The 25,587-nt window shown below is 38.7% G+C and overlaps 1 protein-coding gene across 1 annotated transcript in view; it reads left to right on the top strand.

Annotated features, from left to right (window-relative positions):
* Window positions 1-22,983, top strand: part of CPO (carboxypeptidase O) — a 131,569-nt gene extending 108,586 nt beyond the window's left edge. Inside the window, 9 exon segments of the mRNA XM_057746503.1 lie at window positions 7,246-7,345; window positions 9,594-9,681; window positions 12,412-12,536; window positions 13,445-13,540; window positions 13,543-13,560; window positions 14,694-14,784; window positions 15,955-16,154; window positions 21,823-21,907; window positions 22,721-22,983. Coding sequence (XP_057602486.1) covers window positions 7,246-7,345; window positions 9,594-9,681; window positions 12,412-12,536; window positions 13,445-13,540; window positions 13,543-13,560; window positions 14,694-14,784; window positions 15,955-16,154; window positions 21,823-21,907; window positions 22,721-22,983 — 1,066 coding nt within the window.
* The last annotated feature ends 2,604 nt before the right edge of the window (window positions 22,984-25,587 follow it).

The raw sequence follows: 25,587 nt of genomic DNA, 5'->3' as shown, positions 1-25,587 counted from the left end.
TTGCAATGAATATCTTCTTTGAATATATAATATATATTAAACATTGTGTGTGTGTGTGTGTGTGTGTGTGTGTGTGTAGTTTCCATATAAAGTGTATTTTCCTTTATTCATACATAGTTATTATTCTGCACATTTGGTATATGGCATCAGGCATGTGTGGTTATAAACAGTGTTTCCTCTTTTGTTTCATGGTTAAAGGAATCCTGCAACAAACTTGCTCTAACAGAACAGAGAAATCCACTCCAATTTTTGCCCCAGACTGTTTGACCTCAACCTGTCCCTTAGCTTCACAGACAGTCTGATTTCAGATGTATAAAGGGAGTTCAGATTCTACGTGATCCCTAAAGCTGTTTGGACATCGCCATCTTGATTTCATATGGATACTGCATTTATCTTCTCTTCTGAGATTCTTCATTCATAGATCAGAGACAAAGACTAATGTACGTCACAGGGCTTTGGAAAAAAAATTAACTTGCTTAAAAATAACACAAGCCTTAAACCATACACATCCTTTGGCCTAGTATCCCTAGGAAATTTACACTGAGAAAACAAACTATGGAAAGAATCGTATGCACTGAGGTATAGCTTTATTTACAAGATAAACATGATACTAAATATTATAATATTTGGAAACAACCTAAATACCCCATATTAAGTTATGTAAATGTTGATATGTGACATACGACAATGGGATATTACTTATCCATTAGAATAATAATTATGAAAAATTTCAATAGCATGGGGAAAGACATGTTTTATGCTAAAAGAAAGATGCAGAATATAAAATGTAATAAAAATATTTTTAAAACTAAAAGAAAAAATATGTACCAAAATGCACATTGTTATCTTTGGTAATTTTTTTTTTCCTTTCCCTCAACTCTTCTTCATTTTGCAAATATTCTACAAAAAAGATACATAAACTCTTATTTTAAAAAATGATTGCCAAGCTCAGGTTAAATTACGGAAGTGATTTGGCTCAGACAGTGGGACTCAGACAAGACGGCTTCCAGTGGCAGCTCCTCATGACAGCACTTGAGGGAAACATCTCAAATCTGCTAGCCCTTGTCTTTACTGACTGTTTTCATTTTCATTCTTATTTACTGATATAAAATGTCACTTTTATATGGCTCTTACCAACTCAAGACATAGGTTAACTGCAATTTTTGATACTCTTTATTTACGATGTGTGATGTAATAGCCATCCAGAAAATCTACAATTAACAAGGATGACGAGCTTTGTAATCTCTCCCTTGATCATTTAGGGAGGTAGCCTGTTACGTGTATTGCATACTCCCAATACAAGTGTAAATCTGTAGAATCATTTGGGATCTAGCACTATGAATCAAATGCCTCGAAAATATTCATCCTCTTTGACCTACTAATCCCATTCCTGGGATATAACTCAAGGAAATAGTCAGAAATTTTATGATATATGCAGAAAAGTCTTTAACTCCAGAATTATTTACTATAGCAAAAAACCAAAAAGAGAAATGGCTTTAATATCTGGCATAGATGACAATATTTAAGTGCATGATGTTATGTAATATATACTTACTGTCAAATATTACACAGTCATTAAAAATAATGTTTATGTAAAGAGTTTTTATTGGTTTCAGAAAATGTCTCTGGTAGAATATATAATAAAAAAGAGTGGATACAAAATTATATATAGATATAATCTGCACTGTGTTTGTGAAAAAATATGCACAGATAAAGGACTGAAAGGAAATATGGCAAAATATCAACAGTGGTTAACTCAGGGCAGTGGGCTTGCTTCCTTCTCTTTTCTATTTTTCTCCTCCCCATACTTCCTAAATTTTCCACTTATAAGTATATGTCAATTTTGTAAGAAGGAAAAAAAACCTTTGAAAATATATTACTCTCATGAAATATTCATGTAACTGTTTCCTAAGTATTTAAAATACAAAATTTGCCTCAATATTCATTAGGTTTTTTTGCCATTTTTTATATTCCAATCAAAATTTCATCAGACAATCTTTGATCTGCAGTATTTATTAATAATGTACCCCCAAAGGATCATTTTCTCTGTTAAACATTTTATGAATTCCTATTCGAGAAGAATACACAAAGTACAATAATCTTTTCATTTGATCAGTGAGATGAGACTGGTGGTAATTTGGGGGATTAGCCAGCTTTTCCCTTCCTTCTCTACATGTATTATGTATCACCCAGGAAATTGCCTAGAAACAGGAAACTGCCTTTTCTAAGTACATGGTTTAAACGTTGCTTGAATTAAGTATTTGGGTTTCTGAGGTTTAAGTATTGTGTTTAATTTTGCGTTAAAATGATAAGCATTTTTAATATCAGGGATTTTCACTCAAATCCCACATGGTTCACTTTGTTTTGCATGTTATGTGGACCCAGTCGTTCAATGCTGGGCTTAGGAGGCATCACACGCACACATTCTGCAGACGTTAGCTGGGGGAAAGCCAAATGTTGGTGCTTGATGGTGTCCAGTTACCTTTCATTTATTCCCTTCCATATTGTGAAATTGCCTGGGAATACCAGCCCAATTGAAACAGGGATCCACCAGCTGCCAGGGCTGCTTTTTAGTGTACTCACTTTCCTAGGCCACTGAGTAGATAACTGATAAAGAAAGACCTGAACATCTGCTGAACTATGTGAAGGAAAGAACCACGTCACGCTGAGTAGCCACCGTCCCTGGTGCCAACACTGCGTGAAAAGCATCTCCAATGATCTCATTTCCTGGCGGAACAGCCAGTGTGAGGAATGGCATGGAAGGAAGGGCTGAAAAGACTCTTCTCATTTGCTTCATTTCCTCTCCTCTCTCCATTCTGAAAAAGCACTGAAACTATTTTCCGATGAATTTATGATGCTGTTACTTATTTGCTTTCTTTGTAGTCCAAGTCAGAGATAAACAATTTATAAAAAGAGGCTAATGAATATTTTATGCTTATTTTCCGGAGTATAATAAAAATATTATTCAGCCTCTGTAACAAAATCTTCAGAAAAAAAAAAACCCAACAACCTGGGATAATAGTATTTACCTTAAGGATTCTAGTTAGAATTACATAAGAATATATACAACTGTTCTAAGATATATATATCTTAGAACAGTTCTGGCATGCATAATTGCTTGTAAAATGTTGTTATTATTACTGGCTATGCTTAAGTTTGGAACTCTCCCTCTCCTGTCCTCAATACACTTAGGGCACCATTTAATTGGTAATCAGGCTCTAGCTTATCATACCTCATGTTTTATTATTTAATGGCTAAGTTATTTTGCTTTTCGTGTGTTTACGTCTCCCTTCCTTAAGTAGATTTTAAGCTCTGTAAGAAAGAAATCTACCTACTATTACTATTACTACTATCTAGTATCACTTTCGCGTAGAGTACCAAGAGTAACTACCTATTGTGTTGTTGAATGAATTAAATAAGATTATAATGTAAATGCTTTGACTGGTGCCTAGAATATAGTGCCCAAAAAGGGTTAACTAGTGTTATAATATGTACATGTTTGCTGATTATTTGATAAGAACATGAAATGTGCTCCTGAAAATTTATGTGTAAATTGAATTTTTTTGAATTTTAATCATATCAAGGGATGTATGTATTTTCTTTATATAATGATATGTTTTATAAATAATCAGCCTCAACATATTACACCTGTATATATTTTTATATTGAAATTGCTCATTCTGAAGCACTCTGGCTTACTTCAAAAAAAATCAAATAAATGATAAACAGAAATGAATCCCTGAATAACATGGAAGAGCATATTGCTCCTCAACTATTACAATTTTAATAACATTTGTTTCTTGTAATCGCCTTCTAAAATTCATTTCATTGTTTTAACTAATTATCTAGACAATCCTATCTCATGAGCTTTCCTTGGACAAGCTAAATAAAGTAAAATTCATTTAACAATAAAAATGTACAGTTTTAAAGATAAAGAGCTTCTGCTAAACTCAGATTATTATTATTAATATTAGTAACAGTTAAAGTCATGGAATTGTGTAGAGAAATTGATTTCTATTAGAGTGAGTGATTGTGGTACATGGTGTTAATTGAACAGATTAAAAAATTAAAATGTAGTCAGTCCAGTTACTGGAGTTATGTAGATGTGAATGGAACTTGAGTTTTAATTAATTCTATCAAAATACTTTGCAGTTTGGTATTGTTTAAAGATAATACCAGTTAGATGGCTAAATTAGTCTCCATGTAATTTTTATTTTCAATGTTATTGTAGCAAAATAAGTTTTTTTTTAGTTTTCTTTTGATCTACTACTGTGTTTTAACATGTATTAAACGTTAACAAGTTTCCAGAAATTTGCTTATTTTTAAGCATAGATTAACTTATTTAATCCTCATAAGAATCCTTTGGAAAGGTGTTATTATTCCCATATTATGGATTAAAAAATGAAGGTTTAAGGAAAGAGTAAATAAAACACCAGAATGTTCAGAGAAAAAAATGTGGGAAAATAGATACATGTCATTGAAACATTAGCTAATTAGATCTCTACACATTTCCTTGTCACTACCCAAAATTTCACACCCTGGCTTCTCCCAAACTCACATCCTAGTGCTATTAACATGGAAATCACTCCAAACATATTTATAGGGTAAATGAATGATCAGTTAGTACACTCTCATGATGAAAATATAACCCTACTTTTTGCTTATGTAAAACCTTTAGTTAGGGAACTAAAACATTCATTAAACGTTTGTGTGGCTTAGAGATAGAGGACTAGCTGTATGACTTACTAGCTCTGTGACTGTTTGCAAGTTACTTTATTTCTCTTGGCCTCAGTTTCCTTATTTGTGAAACATGGATGATAACATTTCACAGGGTTATAATGAGAATAAATCATACAATGTGTATGATTGTGCCAGCACAACATGCGGCATAAAGGAGAGACATTGAATAGTTTTATTAAACTGTTTGTTAAAATATAAACCATAAGTGGTAATCTGAATAGGACTATATGTATTATAGAAATTGAATCAATAATTAATAACCTTCCAAAACAGAAAACACCAAGCCAAGACGGGTTCACTGGTGAATTCTATGAAACACATAAGGGAAAAGTTATACCGACTCTCTACACTCTCTTCCAAAAGATAGAAGCAGAGAGAATACTTTTTCTTTCATTCTTTAAGGGCAGCATAACCCAAATACAAAAACCAGGCAAAGACGTTATAAAGAAAAAAAAATTATAGACCAATATCTCTCATGAACACAGATGTAAACATCTGCAAAAAAATATTAGCTAATTGAATCCAAAAAAATGTATAAAAAGAATTATACACCATGTCCACCAACTGAGATTTATCCCAGCTATGCAAGGCCAGTTTAACATTTGATAATCAATTAATGTAATCCATTACATCAATAGGCTAAACATTTTAAAAATCACATGATCATAACAATAGATGCAGAAAAAACATTTGATGAAACCTAATAAATGGTGCTGGAACAACTGGACATCCACATGCAATAAAAAAAGGGAATCTAGACACAGACCTTCATTCTTCACAAAAATTAAGTCAAAATGGATTATAGACCTAAATGTAAAACGCAAAGCTATAAAAATCCTAGAAGATAATGTAGGAGAAAACCTAGATAACCTTGGGAAAAGTGATGATTTTTTAAATACCTCACCGAAGACATGATCCATGAAGTAAATAATTGATAACCTATACTTTATTAAAATTAAAAACGTCTTTCCTTCAAAAGACAATGTCAAGAGAAGAAGACAAACCACAAAGTGAAAGAAAATATTTGCAAAAGACGCATCTGAAAAAGGACATTTATCCAAAACATACAAAGAACTCTTAAAACTCAACAACAAGAAACGAGACAACTTGATTTAAAAAATAGACAAAGGACCGGAACAGACACCTCACCAAAGAAGACACACAAATGGCAGATAAACATGGGAAATGTTGCTGGAGGGAATGCAAAATGGCACAGCCACTTTGGAAGACAGTTTGGGAGTTTCTTACAAAATTAAACATACTTCTGCCATATGATCCAGCAACCATGCTCCTTGGTATTACCCAAATGAATTGAAAACTCATGTCTACAAGTGTTTATAGCAGCTTTAGATTCATAACTGCCAAAACTTGGAGGCGACCAAGATGTCCTTCAGTAGGTGAATGGATAAGTAAGCCGAGGTAATCCAGACAATAGACTATGATACAGTGCTAAAAAGAAATGAGATATCAAGCCATAAAAAGACACAGAGAGAGGTTAAATGCATATTACTAAGTGAAGGAAGCCAATCTGAAAAGGCCGCATACTATATGATTCCAACTACATGATATTCTGTAAAAGGCAAAACTAATGACAAGATCAGAGGTTGCCAGGGCTTAGGTGGGAGGGAAAGATGAATAGGTAGATCACAGAAGATTTTCAGGGCAGTGAAACTCTTCTGTGTGATACTATGATGGTGGATAAACATCATTATACATTTGTTCAAATCCATAGAACAACACCAAGCCTCATGTAAACTATGGACTTTGGGAAATAATGATATGGCCATGTAGGTTCATTTATGGTAAGAAATGTGCCACTCTGATGTGAGATGTTGATATTGGGGGAGGTTGTGGGGGGGGGGAGGGGGCTGGACAGCGGGTATGTGGGAACTCTCGGTATTTTTCATCCAATTTTGCTGTGAATCTCAATCTTCTCTAAAAAATGAAGTTTATTTTTAAAAAACATAAACCATTGCATAAAGGTTCTTACAATTATATATTGTATTGTGGTTAACATTTCAGGCTTTTCAGTCAGGCTCTCAGGGTTTAAATCCTAATAATACTTTCCCTGGGATCAAATTTCTTCATCTCTGAAATGGGGATAATAAGATAGCTTACCTTGGAGTTTTCAAGAGAAGTAAATGAGATTTAAATTGCTTAACCCAATGAGTATCTAACAGCAAGTTTCAGTTTAAGAAATCTTAGCTATTCTTTCTTTACAAACTTAAAAGTGTTTTTATCTACAACATCTTGCTGAATTCTTCCAGCCTCCCTGCAGTGGGAATGTCTGTACTCAATCTGCAGATGATGAAACTGCAGCTCAGAGGAACTCAGTGGTACCCAAGTTCTCACAATTAGTACGTCACAGAGGCAAGATTCCAACACCAACTTTTGTCCTCAAGATGCTGTGCACATTGGTTTCTACTCCCTTTATCATCAACCTTCCAACACTCATGATATTCTGGTTTCTTCACTGCTGTTTGTCTGTCTTTTTTCCCTTTGCAGATCCATAGCACAACAGAGACAAGAAGGTGTGGATAAGATAGGGAGTCCATGGAGGACACTGGAGACTTATTCCTATAACAGATACCACCACATGGGGGAGGTGAGCACAGACCTGGGGTGGGGGTGTTGGTGGTGGTCACAATCTACTCTAGGATGGGCGAGGCATAGTTCACTGTTAATATCCATGTCGTAGAGAACCTCACAATGGGAGGTTTAGATTTGCCTGTGCACAGAGGTCAAGGGATTCCCAAACATCACCCCGCGGTCATCACCATTAAAGATACAAATCCTAGTGACAGGAAATAAAAAGGCAAATCAACAACAGAAAGAAAAAAGAGGAAAAGAACACCCCAAACAGCTTTGCTAGTGTAAACATGGATCAAAATTAAACGTTATTCTTGTGCATCAAGTCTTTAGCTGCTTTAAGCAGGGCAGGGTCAGTGTGTACACGGATGTGGGACATGGGTGAAGAAGCCTTCTGATTGAATCCTATTTAGCAGAATGTGTGGTATTTCTGGTAGGATGCAAGGAACACAGGCAGCAGTTCTCAAAAGGGGAAAAGTTTTTTTCAAAGAAATATCTTATTGCAACTAAGATAAGTTAGGTAGTTTCTGAAACTGGATACAGTAAAAAAGCATATATGCATATATGTGGTGTGTGTGATATGTAAAACTTCTTCTGAAGTATAAATTTCTAAAACTAGAGTTACTGTGTTAAATGATATGCACATTTAAATTTTTTATATAAATGCACAAGTTGACCTTCAACGAGGCTTTACCATTTATTTCCTCATATTAGGGAATATATTAATATTTTCCAGAATTTTTTTCAAAGTGTAAAAGAAATAATTTATATTTTCTTCTGTAACAATCACCCCAAAGTACTGAAGCTTCTTAGAATTTTTTGAACAAGATCCAGTAAGACCCATGAGAACTGTGTGTGCTGGTATCAGGGATGAGTCACACCTGGCTGGGCCACTTGCTCTGTGACCCTGACCAAGATATTTATCCTCTTTGCTCCTCTGTTTCCCCATACATGAAAAAGGAGCAGCAGTACCTATCCTGCAGCTTTGTTGTGAGAGTAAATGAAATAAACTACACTGCTATTGATTAAGCAATAAATGATAGCTGCTGCTGTGATGCACTATTTGTATCCCTCCCAAGATTCAAGGCACCTGTATCTGATCCAGTCCCATCACAGAAGAACGCACAATATCCATGTGATGAGTTGTTGGTCTCTTCCTCCATTAAGTGTTATTACTTTAGAATAATGCATTTTATCTGTAGATATTCCATGCTAAGATGAATGTCAGTTGAGACACAGAAAATTTCAAATCGATTATTTGTTATGCCAAATTAATTATTATTATTTACCATAACTCCTGTCATTCAGGAGGGTCATCCACTAAACGGAAATTCAGTGTGGGAGGTATCATGTCACATGCTGATGACCATCTTAATATCTCTTCTGTTTGTGAAGTCCTGATTTCATTCTCCCTTAAAGAACCCCAAGTTATTAACTTGGGCTTGATTTAGAAATTTCCCTGCCATGTACTGTAAAGGGAATAGCCAGGCTCTTGTGTAATTTTGCATCCATGAACATTAGCAAAGGATATTTTGGGGATTCATAAAGGCTAAAGAAGATCCCACAAAATAAGTTTGACTTGAAATTTCTGGCATGATGGAGTGCCACAGAGAAGTCCAGAAGTCTGGTGGCCATTTGAAGGCTGTGTGATTGTACAATGTTTTGGAAGTGTTACAGTGGAGTTTTTTTAAATTTATTTATTTATTATTTATTAGCTGTGTTGGGTCTTTGTTGCTGCACACGGGCTTCCTCTAATTGCAGCGAGTGGGGGCTACTCTTCATTGCAGTGCACGGGCTTCTCATTGCAGTGGCTTCTCTTGTTGCGGAGCAGGGGCTCTAGGAGCGCAGGCTTCAGCAGTTGTAGCACACGGGTTCAATAGTTGTGGTGCACGGACTTAGCTGCACCAAGGCATGTGGGATCTTCCCCGGCCGGGCATCAAACCCATGTCCCCTGCATTGGCAGGTGGATTCTTAACCACTGCACCACCAGGGAAGTCCTACAGTGGATTGTTAAAATTGAGAATTCTCAATCATTTATTTGTAAAGTTCAACAGGGTGTCCCAAACCTGGGTGGCAGAGTAGATCTTTAAAGAACATGGGAGGAGGGGCAGTCATAATTCATTGGTTTAGTCTTCTAGTTTGTTTGCTAATGAAGAGTGAAGAGTTCAGAGTTCAGTATCTTGATGAAAGAAGCAATTATCTTAATTTAGAGACAAGCAGAGGATCTTCTTACTGATAACCTCAGTCCTCCTTGGCTGTTTCAGATTTATCAGTGGATGAGTCAGATAAGAGAGAAGCACACAGAAGACGTGACAGAGCCTTTCCTAGGAATGACCTGTGAGAGCCGACCATGTGTTTTTTGAAGGTGAGTGAGAAGGCTGAGAATTACAGCCCCGTCCAAGGATATTTGTTTACTATCCAGGGTCTTTTGTCAGAAATATGGACAATGTTAAAAGAGGCAGGGCAGAGAGACTTTGGCTTTTCCAAATTCTTGATTTTAAAATTCCAAACTTGGTGGGGAGGGATAAACTGGAAGATTGGGATTGACATATACATACTACTATATATAAAATGGATAACTAATAAGGACCTACTGTATAGTACAGGGAATTCTACTCAATACTCTATAACGACCTATATGGGAAAAGAATGTAAAAAAGAGTTTAAATACATATATCCATATGTATTTATATAACAGATTCATTTTGCTGTGCACCTGAAACTAACACAACATTGTAAATCAATTATACTCCAATAAAAATTTTTTAAAAATTCAAAACTTGTAAATGCTTACATCTTAATCATCGGGGTGGAATCATGTTCTGGGATAAAGAGAATTTGGAATGGCTGGGTGAGATCGTGCGGGGAGGACTTAAAAATAAAAGCCCAGAAGTAAAAACTTATTCCTTAGTTTTCTTCATGCTGGGCCTCCCTTGTCCCTGCTAAGACTAAGGAACTTAGAATCGTGGACAGCGGCTGGAAAGGACCTTGGATGCTCTGGCTGAGAGGTTTCCAGCCCGTGCTCTGTGGCTGCCTTCAGTGCTCCCACAGCTGGCGGGGGGTGGGGCTGCATAAGGGAGAAATCCCCAACTCACTTTTCATGTGTATTCTGAGTTTTTACAAAATTCTTCTTTTTTAACACAATTTTTTTCCCATAAAAACGTTTGACCCTCATGCACAACCTTTATATTTGGTTCCTACATTTTATGAGGAAACACCCCGAGAAGTGAAGTGACTTGTATGAGGTCACACAGCTAGATCGTAACACAGCCAGAGGGATACCCCGATCTCTAGGCTCTCTGCCCGTTTTGCACGTGACATGGTGAAACGTGTTTGAGACTGAATAACCACTTTTCTACAGGGCCAGGCCTTCCTGGCTTTCAGTTCTGGACCAGTGATTTTTCAATCCTGGCTGCTTAATACTGATGCCTGGGCCCCATCCACAGAGATTCTGAGCTAATTGCTCCAGGATGGGGCCCAGGCACCCTATGAAAGGAGATCCACGTGTGTAGGCAGGGTTGACATCCACCGCACATAACCAGCGGGTTTTCAAAGGGTGGTCCCTGAACCAGAAGCATCAGTATCACCTGGGAACGTGTTGGAAATGCACATTCTCAGGTCTAACTACAGATCTAATGAATCAGGAACTCTGTGGGTGGGCCCAGCAATCTGTGTGTTAACAAGCCCTCCACCAGGTCACTCTGATGCATACTCAAGTTTTGGAAAAACAATGCATTTCTAGTAAGTTCCCAGATGGTGCTGATGTCACTGGGCCAGGACTGCTCTTCCAGAACTACTGCCAAAGCAGTTTGGCATTAAGAACTAGCATTACTTTGTTCGCTGTCCTCTTACTACTTACTATAGACATGTTAATTTACAAAGCACATCCTGAAATTTGAGAGTTACCTACAACTACAAAAAAATCTATGGGCTCTGAAATAGAATTTACCCAGGAGCTGACTGATATGTTAAGTGTGGGCCACCTACCTACCTGATTTTCCATCGGCCATCAAACTCTGAGCTGAGTCAGCCAGAAAAGATATCTAAACATCCTTTGCCCAGGACATATTTTAAAGAATAGATATGGCACATAATAAGGAGACAATAAAGATAAACATACGGTCATATACATAGACTCATAAAAGTGGTAATTACAAGAGAGAATTAAGGTAAAAGGTGGATTAGGAATTATGCCAAGAGCTTTGAAAATGAGTAAGGCTAAAAGGAAAAACTTCCTTGAACGTGATGAATCCAGCCCTGTATTTATTTCAATTCGTAAGTTTCTCCTAGATATAGAGGAAGAGCCTCCATCAGCCTGGCTCCCAAGAGCTTTCAATGAACAGTATGAGTCCAGGCCATTTACAAACCAAAACCAGATATGACTGTTACAAACCTCAGCATGTTCACAGCTTCTTCTCCACCAAAGAGAATCCGTAATTACCAGGTTAATTCCTACCTCCCCCACCTGTGAAAGAGGAGGGGATCTTTATTGCTTGCGTGAGTCTGACTGGATACACAGGAATGATAAATGAGGAGAGGAGAAAGAAGGCTGGGTCTCTTGGGACTGGGGGAGTCTCTAAGGAAAGAGGAATTTAATGAATTTAATAAGCATTGCAGGAGATTATGCACTTGGATCCTTTCACAGTTTCAAGAAGTTTAAATGTAGGCTGGGGTTCAGGTTTACTACCTTTGAGCCTTGCACATTACCACTTGTGCACTCTACCACTCTGAGTGAGCCCTACGTGGTAAGGCTTCATGAGGTTTATGGAGATCTAGCCTCTCAGTGTGTGGCTTGGGGGTTTATGCCTTTACTTAAAGTTGGGGAATAGTTTAGGACATAGGGAAGAGCAGGCTTTGCATGCAGTACATGGAGGAGTCAGTGTGTGGTCCTAAGAACAATAGCCAAGGTAACCACAGGAGGGCAAGCTCAGCCAATAGAGGAATCTTTTTGGTGGGTGTCTCTGCTAGCATCCTGGCCTCATCCTTGAAACCAGTGGAAGGAGACAGGTACCTCTAGGGGAATTTAAAAAACCTGGTAAATTTGCGCAGTGGTTTCAATCATAAGCAATTGTTTGATAATAGAACATGAATGTCCCCTCCAGATCAGCCAACCATTCAGTAACCCCAAGAAGATTATCTGGATGGACTGTGGAATTCATGCCAGGAAATGGATTGCCCCTGCTTTTTGCCAGTGGTTTGTGAAAGAAGTGTCTTTAACTTGCTCATAATGGTTAACCACCCCACAAAATACCTGTCCTGTCTTGGCTATTTGGAGAGCAGCTTTCTTTCACATGTTGGCAAGGCAACTCTCTACTGAGCTGCTCTTTCACACCAAGGGAAATGGAATTTATAAGTAGCTTCACTGCAAACTGAGTTAGAAATTCTGTTCTCTTTCTAGTGCACGCAAAATTATTTTTATTGGAAGGTAAACAAATCTAAATGGAGAAGAAAACACATCTTGGAAGTCAGAGATGAGTTTGAATCAGTTTGAATCCTGGAGCTGTCTCTTTCTAACAGTCTTGTGCAAAATTTCTAACGCTGGGACCCCTAGTTTTTTACCTGCAAAATGTGTATGAAATAACTGCTTCAGCGTTCGTTGTGTGGATTAAGAGATTACCACACAGAAAATACCTAGCACTGTGAATTCTTGCATATTACACATACCCTTCTTTTGAGGGAATAAGAAAACTTCAAAATTTATGTAAGATACTTTCTGTGTCAGTCTTTTCAGAAACCCAAACATAATTAAACCCACAAAGAGTAGTTCTCAAAGTGTTATTCCTAGACCCATAGTATCAACATAACTGGGAACTTGTTAGAAGTGCAAATTCTGGGCTTCCACATCACCACCTCATACCTACTGAGTTGGGGCTGGGGGTGGAGATGAGGGGGAGTATAGCCAGGCAGGCTGTATTTTAAAAAGTCCTCCAGGTGATTCTGATGCCTGGTGAAGTTTCAGAAAGACCACCATAACAAACGGGACGATTGAGGCAGGATTGGAAGGCAAAGGTTGAATGTGCAGTTGCCTCTTATGATTAAGTTGAAATTGTTAGAAAATTGAGAGAAAAGACCTCTTCCCAGGATCATTCCAAATGTTTCTCTATTAAATGTCCAGATTCTACAGAACGACAGAGACAACTCAAGGATAAGAAGGCTCCTGAAAAACCTGGACTTCTATGTGCTTCTGGTTCTCAACATAGACGGTTACATCTCATCTACACTTGGACAACTGTGAGTACATCGAGTTCGGTCCTGGGATGAGTTCATGAACTAGATCTTGATTCAGGTTCATTTTTCTGACCTTAGTCACTGCAGCTATAAAAATGTTTTGTGGTCGTGCAAAGGAAGACACCTCATTTGGATAAAAATCAACGTTTTTAAGTCAACAACCTAAGTCAAGTTTAGGACTGAGGAGACTGAAGGCCTTTTTTGAAAACCAGAGCATGTTTTTTGTTGGGTTGTTTTTGACATATTCCCAGTTTTTCAGCCAGATTTAATGTTTCTCCAATTCCATCCCTTAACATTGTGGATTGCCTGGCACCTGATAAGGGTTACGCTGGTATAAAACTCCTACACTACCCTGCGTCCTTAAATCAGTTCTAGAAACATGAGGGGCACAAATGATGTATAAATACTAACCCAGTCTTCATTTTCCATGGTGGTCATGCATATGGTGGTGGTGGAGGGGGAGACATCTTATACAGATTTTTCTTTAGTAGACGACTTCCTCTTTAAAAATGTTTCTAGAGCACGCCACTCTATAAGTAAGAGCCTCTGTTTCTAGGGACTATGAATTCCTGCCCCTCCCCCTGGCTCCCCCAGCCCTTTGTGGGACTCCTTCCTCTGTAATGGCCTTTCTGGCCCGGTGTGTGAATCAAACCCTTCCCTCCCAGCTTGTCTGGCGAAACATCTCTATCCCCATCTCCACTCATCAGTCTTCTGCTTCTGGAAATGTGCAGAGACCATCTCTGATGCACCTGGAACAGCCTTTTTCCATCTGCCAAGCTATTTCCCTTTCATCCTTTATCACTTGGACCTAAAATAATGACTCTCTGAAGCTTTTCCTGATTAAGCAGATCACATCCACCAGGCACTATTAATCTGCTCGTGAGGAAAAGACCAAACTACCCCTCCGATGTGGTGATTTACTTGTATGCTTTGGGTTGTACAGATGTTTCTATTATTGGGGGTTGCTAGCCCATCTGGGGGCCTAAAAATTATACGCACAAGCTTCATAATGTTGAGGCGAGTTCTTCCAGACAATCCCAGGAAACATTTTTCATGTTCGAGGACCACCCATCATCACTAATGCTGTGATTTATGAGACCTTAGAACGGCAACTTCCCTATGCTCCTCTGTTACAGGATCGGCTTTGGAGGAAACCCCGTTCATCCCATAATAATGGCACAAGTTTGGGGACAGATCTCAATAGAAATTTCGATGCATCCTGGTGTAGTAAGTACATGCTTTGTAGATGAATTGATGAATAATCACAACAACAAAAAAATGGAGCAGAGAAGCCAGGAAAGAGGTAAATTACTAGAATTAGTACTATTTATATATACAACTTTTGAAATAAACATCTAATTTTGTACAACTTTCTGGACTTTCTGGTCAGTCTTACTCCTTCTAAAGAGATGATATTATCTATACAGTAAAAACAGTAACACTCAAATGCAGAACTCTTTTCAAGTGAGATTGGCTAAACTAGGGCAAAGAAGACCCAGGCCAGCATGAATATGTTTGAAATCCACCACTTTGTTTCAAAATATATGAACTGTTATAAAGAAAAATCAGAAAAGTATCCTTGTAAATTACTTTACAGCAGGAGGGCAGAAGTAAACAAGGCAAACATTTTCTTCTCCTTAAAGCCTTTTCATGTTTCTGAATCTGAACATGCCCAGTAGATTGGAAGCAAATAGAGGCAGGGATGGTGAAGAGCAGTCTGTTAAAAACCAGACAGTAAAAGTTAACATTCAGACTTGGCGGCTCCGTGGTCTTGGAAGAATTGCTTCATCTCTCGGCTTTAGTTGTCTCATTTTTAAAACGTGGCTCAGAGTAATACCATCTTATCAGCAGGTTGTTGTGGGGATTCAGTGAGACGCCACACAGGAGGGTCTGAGCACAGCGCCCAGCATGTAGAAGGTGCTCTGTTGATGGTCCTTATTGTTACTGGTGAGGGGAACAGACTGCAAAATAGCTTTTTCTTTTTCTCACCCTTGCAAAATAGTTCTAATGAGATTCAAGCCAGTAAGACAACAAGAGATACACTTAGGGCAACAAGGTTATTTCAGAGTCTGACCCCAGAACCCAAGAACTGGTTCCCAAGCATTTGTTTCAGGGCCCACCAAAGGTTTAAGTGAAACATTTCTGAAAATGCCATTCCATTTTGCATCTTCCTGCCTGGGCCACATAAGCAGGGGGTCTGTTTCCAAATCTGAATATCAGTCCTCCTGCCTTTCTGAGTTCCTCCTTGAATGATCTATTTAAAAAGGACAAACTTAGACAAGCAAAGGCAAGCCTTGATTCCACACACACATGCCCTGAGCAAGACTGACTTCTCGTCTTAGGTCAGTGCTAAACGGAGATTGTGATGCCTTCCTTGGGGTTTGCTGTATATTTTAGGTATCGGCGCATCTCACAACTGCCAAGATATATTCTGCAGGACAGGACCCATGTCTGAACCAGAGACTAAAGCTGTTTCCAGCTTTATTGAGAGCAAGAAGGAGAACATTGCCTGCTTCCTGACCTTGTGCTCTTACGGGCAGCTCATCCTTGTGCCTTATGGCTACACCAAAAATAAATCAAGTAACCATGAAGAACTGGTAAGACCATAGTGCCAGAGCCTTGAGAAGCCTCAGCAGGACCCTGCCTTCCTTTTCCTGATATCCATTTCTAGGATTTTGGCTCCAGCCCGGCTTTTGTTCCCTCTGATCTTCCTTATTTTCTTTCTCCTGCTTTTTACACCTTGCCAGACGCCTGCTGGGAAGGCTTCAGGTTAAATGCTGCTTTACCTACATTAATTAACTACCTGTTTCGAAAAGTGTCAAGTTGGGAGACATCTTAGGTATTCGTGTATAATATAAATGAGATGATTATGTTAATAATCTGTAGGAATGTGCTTTCATTTCTGTAAATTCTCTTGAAGCTCCGTTCAGCAATTATAGCTTCTGAACTGTGCTTTAAAGAACTTGCCAGCTGTTAGTGGAATATGGCATATCTAAAATAACATGGCTAAATAATATCTGCTCTCTTCTCTGCTAAACACAATGCTTTATTTTCTTCTAAACTCTGCCTCTAGTATTTGCCTAGGAATATTTGTAAGGGGAAGTGCCAGTGAAATTCAAGCCTGGGCAGGGAGAGTCTACTTTGTCTTATGGGGTCCTTCTCGGGAGCTGTGTTTACCCAAGCCCCTGTGGGCGGAATTGTTGAAAAGGACTGGGCTCTTTTTGTGAACCTGAGAACAGTAGACCTAAGTCAAAGAAAGGGTCAATTTAGAATTATTGTAGTACTTGGCATCTTTTCTTAAAAGTTATTTTTTCAATTTTTAATTGTGGTAAAATATACATAACATAAAATGTACTGTCCTACCCATTTTTAAGTGAATGGTTCAATAGCGTTAAGTATATTCACATTAGAGTGCAACCAATCTCCAAAACATTCCTCTTGCACCACTGAAATATCTCTGCCCTTTAAACAACAACTCCACATCTCCCTTGTCCCTGGCAATCCCCATTTCTACTTTCTGTCTCTATGAGTCTGACTATTCTAGGTGCCTCATACAAGTGGAATCATACAGTATCTATCTTTTTGTGACTGGCTTATTTCACTTAGCATAATGTCCTCAAGCTGCATACCTATTATATCATGCGTCAGAATTTCCTTTTTTTTTTTTAAGGCTGAATAATATTCCATGGTATGTATATACCACCTTTTCTTTATGCATTCATCCATCAATGGGCATCTGAATTATTTCTACCTTTTGCCTGTTGCAAATAATGCAGCTATGAACATAGGTATACAAATGATCTCCTTGAGATCCCACTTTCAACTCTATGGGGAATATTCACAGAAGCAGAATTGCTGAATCACATGGTAATTCTACCCTCAAATTTTTGGGGAACCATCATACTATTTTCCACAGCAAGTACACTATTTTCCAATAGTGAACAAGACTTCCAATTTCTCCACATTCTCACCAACACTTATTTTCTCTATGTCTTTAAAACATGTTTTTAAAACAAGCTCCTCGTTATCAACAAATGCTGGGCTGGATAGGTACTAAACTTGCTGTATTCTTAAGATCACAGAAGCCTGCTGGCCCATTGACTCTGTCATTCCTCTTGTCCCTCTCCCACTGGAACATCCTCTGTAACACACAGTCTGGGCGCTAAAAGAAAAACCACTACAGTTCCTTGCTGAAGGGAGCCCTTCCCCCAGCAGTCAAAAATATCCAGCAGTAACCCAATATCTTCCCTGCAATTGTTTTTGGACATTTGTACTATGTGATCATTTTGCAAGAGGTGAAAATAATATTTATTTAGAACTTTAAAAATTACAAAGAGATTTTATGGCCATTATCTCATCTGATTCTCATGACAATTTATTGACCATAAGCTCACTTTGGGGATGTGGAAATTTAGACCTTGGGTTAATTATATTTCTAAAGCCTTTATAGACAGTAAATGGTAGAGTCTGGGCTCACGTCTTCAGAGTCCAGAGGCTACATTCATCTGACCACAGAACACTGCCTCTCTCCACTCAGGAAGGGTTTGCAACTTCTGGAAGTTGTCATCAACTTAGATGCCTAGTCCACTGTGTCCTATATCCTCCTCATTTCTGTGCCCAGAAGTTCTATTTCTTCAGTAATGTACAGAAACAGAGATTTCAGTCAAGAAGCCCAGAACCCTTCCTTATTTCCCAGTTCCTGTGATATTTGCCATAGATGTTTACTCTCTGCATAAGGATTCTGTGACAAATACAAATGAACTGCCAAAGACAGGCCATTATAGATCTTTGATGAGATAGGCCTTCTACCAGCAGAAAAAAGAGGCCCATATACCCCAGTATTTTTCTAGAGAATTCCATTCCCTTTTTTGGTTCAGGAAAACAGATACTACACCACCATTTTGCAAGGTTTGTATTCAGATGTCACAGGGTCTTGGGCTGCTGAGTGGCTGTCCCCTTAGAGCCCTCTGGCCGCAGTGGGGGCACTGACATTGTTGCTACTGGTAGGTTGAACTCTAAGATGGTAATTACTGGCTGTCTTTAATACTCTATGTAGAGATTGGAATATTGAATTGAGAAAGATTGCTTCAGTTCTGTATCTCTAACAGTCTCAGGTGTTGAAGAGTTAGCATGACATTCATCACTAAGACTTTTCCATAAAAAGACTGAAAATGTTGCCACCATGTGTCAAACTCATCGAAGCTAGTTAGCAGTGTTTTTAGGCTCTTAGCGGTAAGCTTTGATACAGTACACAAAGACAGAATCACACCAACTGTTCAAGGAGTTTTCCATTTCTGGTATATTTACAACCACCAGAGACTAGTAATTAATCTCTGTATATTTACAAAACTAAAAATTTGTAGAAATCATGATAAATATTATACTGCATGATAGACAACTTGGCAATCACTAAGTAGGGGAAACAGAACTATATATAGCCTCATTCTAAACTGCCCTGGAAATTAGAATAGCTATAAGGAGTCTAATGTTTCAAATGCTGACATTCTTTCCATTTGAACTCTTACCATATCAACCCCTGTATCCCATTCCAAGCTCCATCCTCCTACACACATGCCAGGGCCTTAACCAATCTTTTGGAGTGCTTGCCTGTGAAGATATGCCTATAGGAAATTCTCTGGGCCCAGTGAAGAAGTTAGTAAGCATGCATGAGGTCTTTCTCAATGTAAATTATGTACTACTAGCAAAGGGTTTTTATTATTTTGACTAGAAAAAACCTTTAGGCTGAGAAGAAGGACAGCAGAGTAATTGGCTGTCTATGGCTTTGCAGTGTAGTGTCAAAAGGAGAGAGAAGGATAATCAGGGGTTTGACCCCTAGAGACAGAAGGCAGAGTCTAGGGGAATCTTCATTTCATCTTCTCAGAAAGGACCAAACCCATAAGCGAAGGGTCACAACTGTGTGCTTATCATATATTTTATATTTCTTACTCCTACCTACTTGCCCACAGTAATTGCTGGTGGAATCATTAAAAAGAAAAAAAATCCAAAGTTCTTTTGTCAATAAAGAAGAGGAAACTGAGAAGGCTCTTTCCCACACCACAGCCAAGATTTGAGGAAAGGGAACTATAGGATAAAGTAAGGAAATGTTGGCAGTGGAAAGAAGAATTATGGTCTGGGGTGAGCTACAGGAAAGGAAAAAGAATGCAAGAAACCATTTGGATAGAAAATGTAGCCTGGAGCTGCCCCACTTAACCCAAATAACAGCTAAGACCCCACATGGACCAGTTAGCATGGAGTTTCATTCAAAGAAACACAGAAACACATGGGAATTAAAAATAATTAAAAGCAATTCATATCTCTACCAGAGACTCAGAGAACTTCAAAAAGGAGTATAGTTGCTAAATCTTAGCAACACTTTCCCCAGACTACATGCTCTTAATTTCATTCATACACAGCAGCTACCCTGAATCCTTTCTCTCCACTCTTCATTCTTATTTCCTTACAGGAATTTCTCTCTCCATAAATCCCTTTTCTGACTCTCCTTTCCTTCTTATAATTTCCTCTTCTTTCTACAAACAGCTCTTGTACCTCTTCCCAGTATAAATGATTAAAACCAACTTTATTCTTTGCACTTTTTTAGCCCTTCCTACCCATCATCTCTGTTCTAGACAACACAAGCCCAGGAACCAGCGTAGACACAGAATTTATTTTCAGGAAGAGAAAGAGAAGGTGAAACTCTTAGTAGTGAGTGGAGAGGAGGCAAAAAGCTTGCAAATATGTTTAATGCTGACTCCTAACACACACACAGAAAGTGCTAAGTCCTACCATTGATGCATAGGACCCCATGAAGACTTATTACCTCTCCTAGCCTTCCTTTTGAATTTCAATGTACCTATCCCCACTCTACCTAGGCAGCACACTGTCACATCTTAGGATTCAGTTGGACAATACATGACCAGGAAAGAAGAGAGAGAATCTAAAACTAGACCTGTCACTGGTCAAGGGAAGAAATCAGGGGAGCTGGCACACCTATAAGCATAGTCAGGCTGCCCTAAGGGATAAAGCAATGGTGGATCCAGGCAGGGAGTTGCCAAGGGGATTTTGGAGGTGTTTGTAGCGACCCCAAGGAGAAGTAGTGGGATATAACATCAGGTGGATAGAATATAGCATTAGGGAATCTAGGGTAGGGAAAACTTACACTGTCAAAAGGGTATGCAATGAGATTTATCAGACAGTCAATAAACATAGCCAATATACTTGGACCTCAGTTAGTGACTCTGATCTCAGGAAAGGGTCTGCAGAGAGCAAGGCTGAGATCTTAGAAATCATCTAGTTCTGAGGAATTTCCAATGCAGTAAGGTGACATGGTGATAGATACAGGGAAGGGTGTCATTTCCTGCTTTGAAAGTTTATGAGCCTTTGAGAGAGAAGTATCAAATATCTTTAAGCAAAAATAAGAGGGAAGTAATAAGAGAAGCATGAACAAAGGGCTATGGGAGATAAAAAGGGGGGAGAGAGAATCCAGTTGGGGTGCTCAAGAAATGCCTGTGGAGAACTTAGCATTTGAGAAGGTCCTTTGAGGTTGCATAGAATTTCGACAGACGGAGATAAGAGGAAAGGCATCCCAGGTAGAGGGCATATCCTGAGAAAAGGCAGAGAAGCTGAGGAACATGGATCATGTCTGGGGAATTGTGGGAGAACTTGAGTTTGACTATTATCTAGGGGGGGATCTAGAGAATATGATGTTGGAAAGGGGGGTTAGGTCCCTATTGCAGGGGATCTCAAATACTAGACTGAGACGTTTATACTAATGCAGTGGGCAACTGAGAGTTATTGAAGGTTTTCAGCAGGATCATGAGCATTGTCCTGTTCTACAAAGGTTCACCTGGAAGTTAGGGAGAGCAATGGGATTAAGGATTGGCCAGAGGAAGGAAAAGTTATTAGAAGATGACAACAGTCCATTTCAGTGTTAATAAGACTGAAATAGTGTGGTGACATTAGAAATGCAACTTGGTAACTATTTGAGAGAAGAGTCAAAGAGGATTGTAGGAATTTACATGTTAGGGGCACATAATAGGTCAGAACTGTGAAAATCAAAAAAGCCTTATTAGTGGGGGAGATGATGAAACTGGATTTGGGTATGTTGAGTCTGAAGCATCACCAGACTACCTAGGTATAGATGTTCAATGGGAAGTTAGAAAGATGGTCTGGAACTCTGAGGATGGATTTGGACCAAATAGCAAACCCTCTGGATTGTTGGATTTATTTTTAACACCAGATATCTGTCTCTGCATTTCCCACCTACAGATCCAAGTTGGACAGAAGGCAGCAAATGCATTGAAAGCAAAGCATGGAACCAATTATAGAGTTGGATCAAGTGCAGATATTTTATGTAAGTATCTTTTTTTCACCTCTTCAATAGTATCTAAAGCACAAAAGAAGTCAGTGGACGGTGGAGACTGGGGTGGACAGGATAGAAGAGTTCCTTGGATCAACAGGAAGTTGTACAAATCAGAATGACCAGGGATAAAAGGGAGTCTGTACAAATCCAGAATTGTGCTCTCTAGGGATAAGGTGTGAGCTAAAAGCAAAAATTAATACACTGGCTCAGACCAGTACTCCCTCTGGCTTCAGTTTAAAAGAACTGGCAGTGAGAAAGCACAGGAGTTAACAGGAAAGACATTTTCCTGTGACCCTTGGTCAGTTGACTCAGTTCCCAGAGGACCATCAGGCTAAGAAAGCAAAACAGGTGGGGCCTGGAGTTTTGGCAAAAAAAAAAAAAAAAAGAATTTAGTTGAAAGGAGAGTGCATTGCTTTCCCCATCTCCAACTACTGCCTCCTCCACCCACTGAAGGACCACCAAGATGATATTTTCCTAATATTTTTCCTATTGATCATTTTGTTTCTGTTCCTTTACGTGTCAGTTGACTCTTACCTCCCAATATCAGATTGTCTTGTCTTTGATTTGGCTGAGAAACTTTAACCAAACCTCTGCTATGTGCCAGGCATAATGCCAGGTATTGTGGGGATGGTGAGTAGAGACAGAAACTGAAAATATCAAGGAGAGAGAGAAGGCAGCTATTCATAGATCCTAATATGAAAGAGTGGGTTTTTCCGGGTTGAACCTTTAATCCCTGAAATGGCTATAGAAACCTGTCTTTTCACAGGACAACTTCTAATTCTGCCTCCATGTTTTCACTTGTAGATGCCACATCAGGGTCTTCACGAGACTGGGCTGGGGACATTGGGGTCCCTTTCTCATACACATTTGAGCTGAGGGACAATGGTACATATGGATTTGTCCTGCCAGAACCTCAGATTCAGGCCACCTGTGAGGAAACCATGGAGGCTGTGCTTTCAGTCCTGGATGATGTGTATGTGAAATACTGGTACTCAAACAGTGCTGGAAAGGTGACATCTGCTGCTATGGTGCTGAGCTTGCTGGTGTCTTTCATGTCTCTTCTGTAAGTGCATCCTACCCAGGCCTGCTCAGCCCCAGGGACGTGGATATGGCTGCCCAAAAGGTGTCTGAGGCTATGAAGGAACCAAATAATTTAACTAGAAATACTTTCTATTTCAATAAGATGAATCGTCTTTGCATTTTAATGTTTGTTCTGCTGGTAATTAATTTGTATTACTTCAAAAGAGTATAATATTAGTTAGTTATTGGTACAATAATGCTTCAAAGCAAACCACTCTACAATTCAGTGGCTCACAAATATACAGGTCAGCTAGGAAGTTCTGCTGATCTTGGCTGTACTCACTTATATATCTGTGGTCAGTTTCAGGGCAGCTGCCCCAGGGTCTAGAAAGTTTTTTCCCATCCAAATTCTCTGAAAATTTTGCTCATGCCTTTGACCTAAATTCATGCTTAATTTTGTGTAATTGCTTTAGTAGCAGCATTCAGAAGATAAAGTTATATAATCTCTCTATATAGCTGTTGCTGGTTTTATTTATTTTTTTAATTTTTTACTTATTTATTCAAGAAATTTTTTTTGAGAATTTACAAGGTACCTTTTGCTAGGCTCTGGAGTTACAATGGTGAATAAGCTAGACATGGTCCCTGTTCCCCTGGAATTTCTGTTCCAGTGGGTGAGATTGATTGGAACAGACACTGTTGCATACCAGGCAAATCTCATCTCTGGGGAACCATAATCATCAAGAACACAAATATATAAACTAAACATTGCAGCTTGTGACAGGGGCTGTGAGAGAAATAAAGAGTAAGTTGAGAGGTAAGCAAGGGCCAGATTGTATGTTTCTGGGTACATGGGCATTTAATTGTACCATCTTGTCTATTACACTTTACCTGCCCTTCAGGTAGCATCTATGACTGTCATTTCCTATGTATCTCTATGTGACACCTTGAAATGATGCTAAGCACTTGTCAGGCTTTGAACAAATGTTGTCGCTGTGACCTGCTGACAGGGTATCCTTGGGTGTTCAGTCACCCATTTCCAAATTTCCATGTTGGTCACAGTCACAATATACTTCTTGGTTGTAACACTTTTATTGCCTTTCTTTTTCCTCTTTATTTCTTCATGTTTTGTCAGTGTGTGGCTGATAAGGGTCAGAAAGGAAAATGTCAGGGGCAGGGGGGCTTAATGAATCAGAGAACAGCTATTTACATAAAAATACCAGCTCTACAATTGTGGCATTGTTAGGGGAAAACGGTTGGGTTTCATCAATGGTCAGCCTGGGAGGGAAGAAAACTAGCATGGCCTCCAATGCCATGTTCAAGAAGAAAGCAGAGGAGCTGCAGTTTGAGACTCAGGTTATCAGCTTTCATCCAGCCTGTGTTTTAGTTTCTAAGGCTGTCTGTTAACAATTTGGACCTCTGAGTACTATAGGAGCTATGATCTACTAAGCTTAATTTATGTCTAAAGATTGAGTTCATGGCCAAAGAAAGCTGGAAGGGAATGGAGGGAAATGCAAGCCGGCAGCTTGCCTGAAACCTCCGGTGGGGATCCTTCCAAAAGTTTAAGACACAGTTGTAGCTTTCTCGGGGCAGGGGAGGGGCTTCACGTGGCTCCAAGTGTATGGGAGACTGTGGGCCATGACATGTTTTTTATTTCCTCTGAAAGTGTTTTATTCCTTGTGAAAGGATACTAAAAGCAAGGCTAGAATAGTGATGAATGACCACACTGATCTTTCTCAAGGATGTTTTCAACTTTCTGGTCCTAAATGGTAATAGTCTGGGAAAACTTCACAACCGATGCAACTAATGCAATCTTTAAAGTATCCTGTACTGAAGCTTGTTAGGTCTGGGATTTGATTTTACCCTACTTTAAAGCTAGGAAGTTAGCTTGCTGCTATTACATGGGTGTTAGAAGATATGAACCCCCCGAGTCAGAGACAGGAAGTTATCACCCGCAGCACAGGAAGCAGTGTGAACATCAGCATATTTACATTGGTTCCCCTTGCTCTTAAGTTTGAATCCATTGCATTTTCTGTTACTATTTCTTTCTTTCCACCAAACTTGGTTGATGCTTTTTTCCCATAACTATTCCTGCAAAGGATCGAGATCTTCTTGACCTATAGGTGAATTTAGAGTTTAAAATGGTACAAAATGATAAATTCAGATGGTATCCAAGTTTCTGGCTCTAACTTTTTTCCCCATCAGTGTCAAATGAGTTATATTTTTGTTTCCATTATGTATGACCAAACTCTGTTTCCCTTCCTTTTCTTATGCAGTTTAGTAATCTCCTGATATGTTACTAAAAATATATTCTTCATATTGCCTGGTATTATTCTTATCTTCTGCATATAATTTGAATCTGGTATAAAGTTATTATGGCACTAAGAGAGGCCCACTGCCCAAGAATATGAAATTGCAATATTAAATACAAAGGAGTTTTTAAAAATTAAATTAATAATTATTAACTTGTTACTATATGCAGTAATTAGAATACTTTATGTGCATTACTTTGCGTAATATGCATAAGAATCCTGAGTTAGGTACTTTTGTTAATTTGATGAAGAAGCTGAAATGAAGGGAAAATAAGAGCACATCTACTGTCATACTGTACTTTTTTGTTTGTTTATTGGCTGCATTGGGTCTTCGTTGCTGCA

The sequence above is a fragment of the Hippopotamus amphibius genome, chromosome 8 (assembly GCF_030028045.1).
Source record: "Hippopotamus amphibius kiboko isolate mHipAmp2 chromosome 8, mHipAmp2.hap2, whole genome shotgun sequence".
In the NCBI taxonomy this organism is placed as follows: Eukaryota; Metazoa; Chordata; class Mammalia; order Artiodactyla; family Hippopotamidae; genus Hippopotamus; species Hippopotamus amphibius.
Note: the sequence above shows the minus strand (reverse complement) of the source record. Positions and strands in the feature narration are given on the sequence as shown.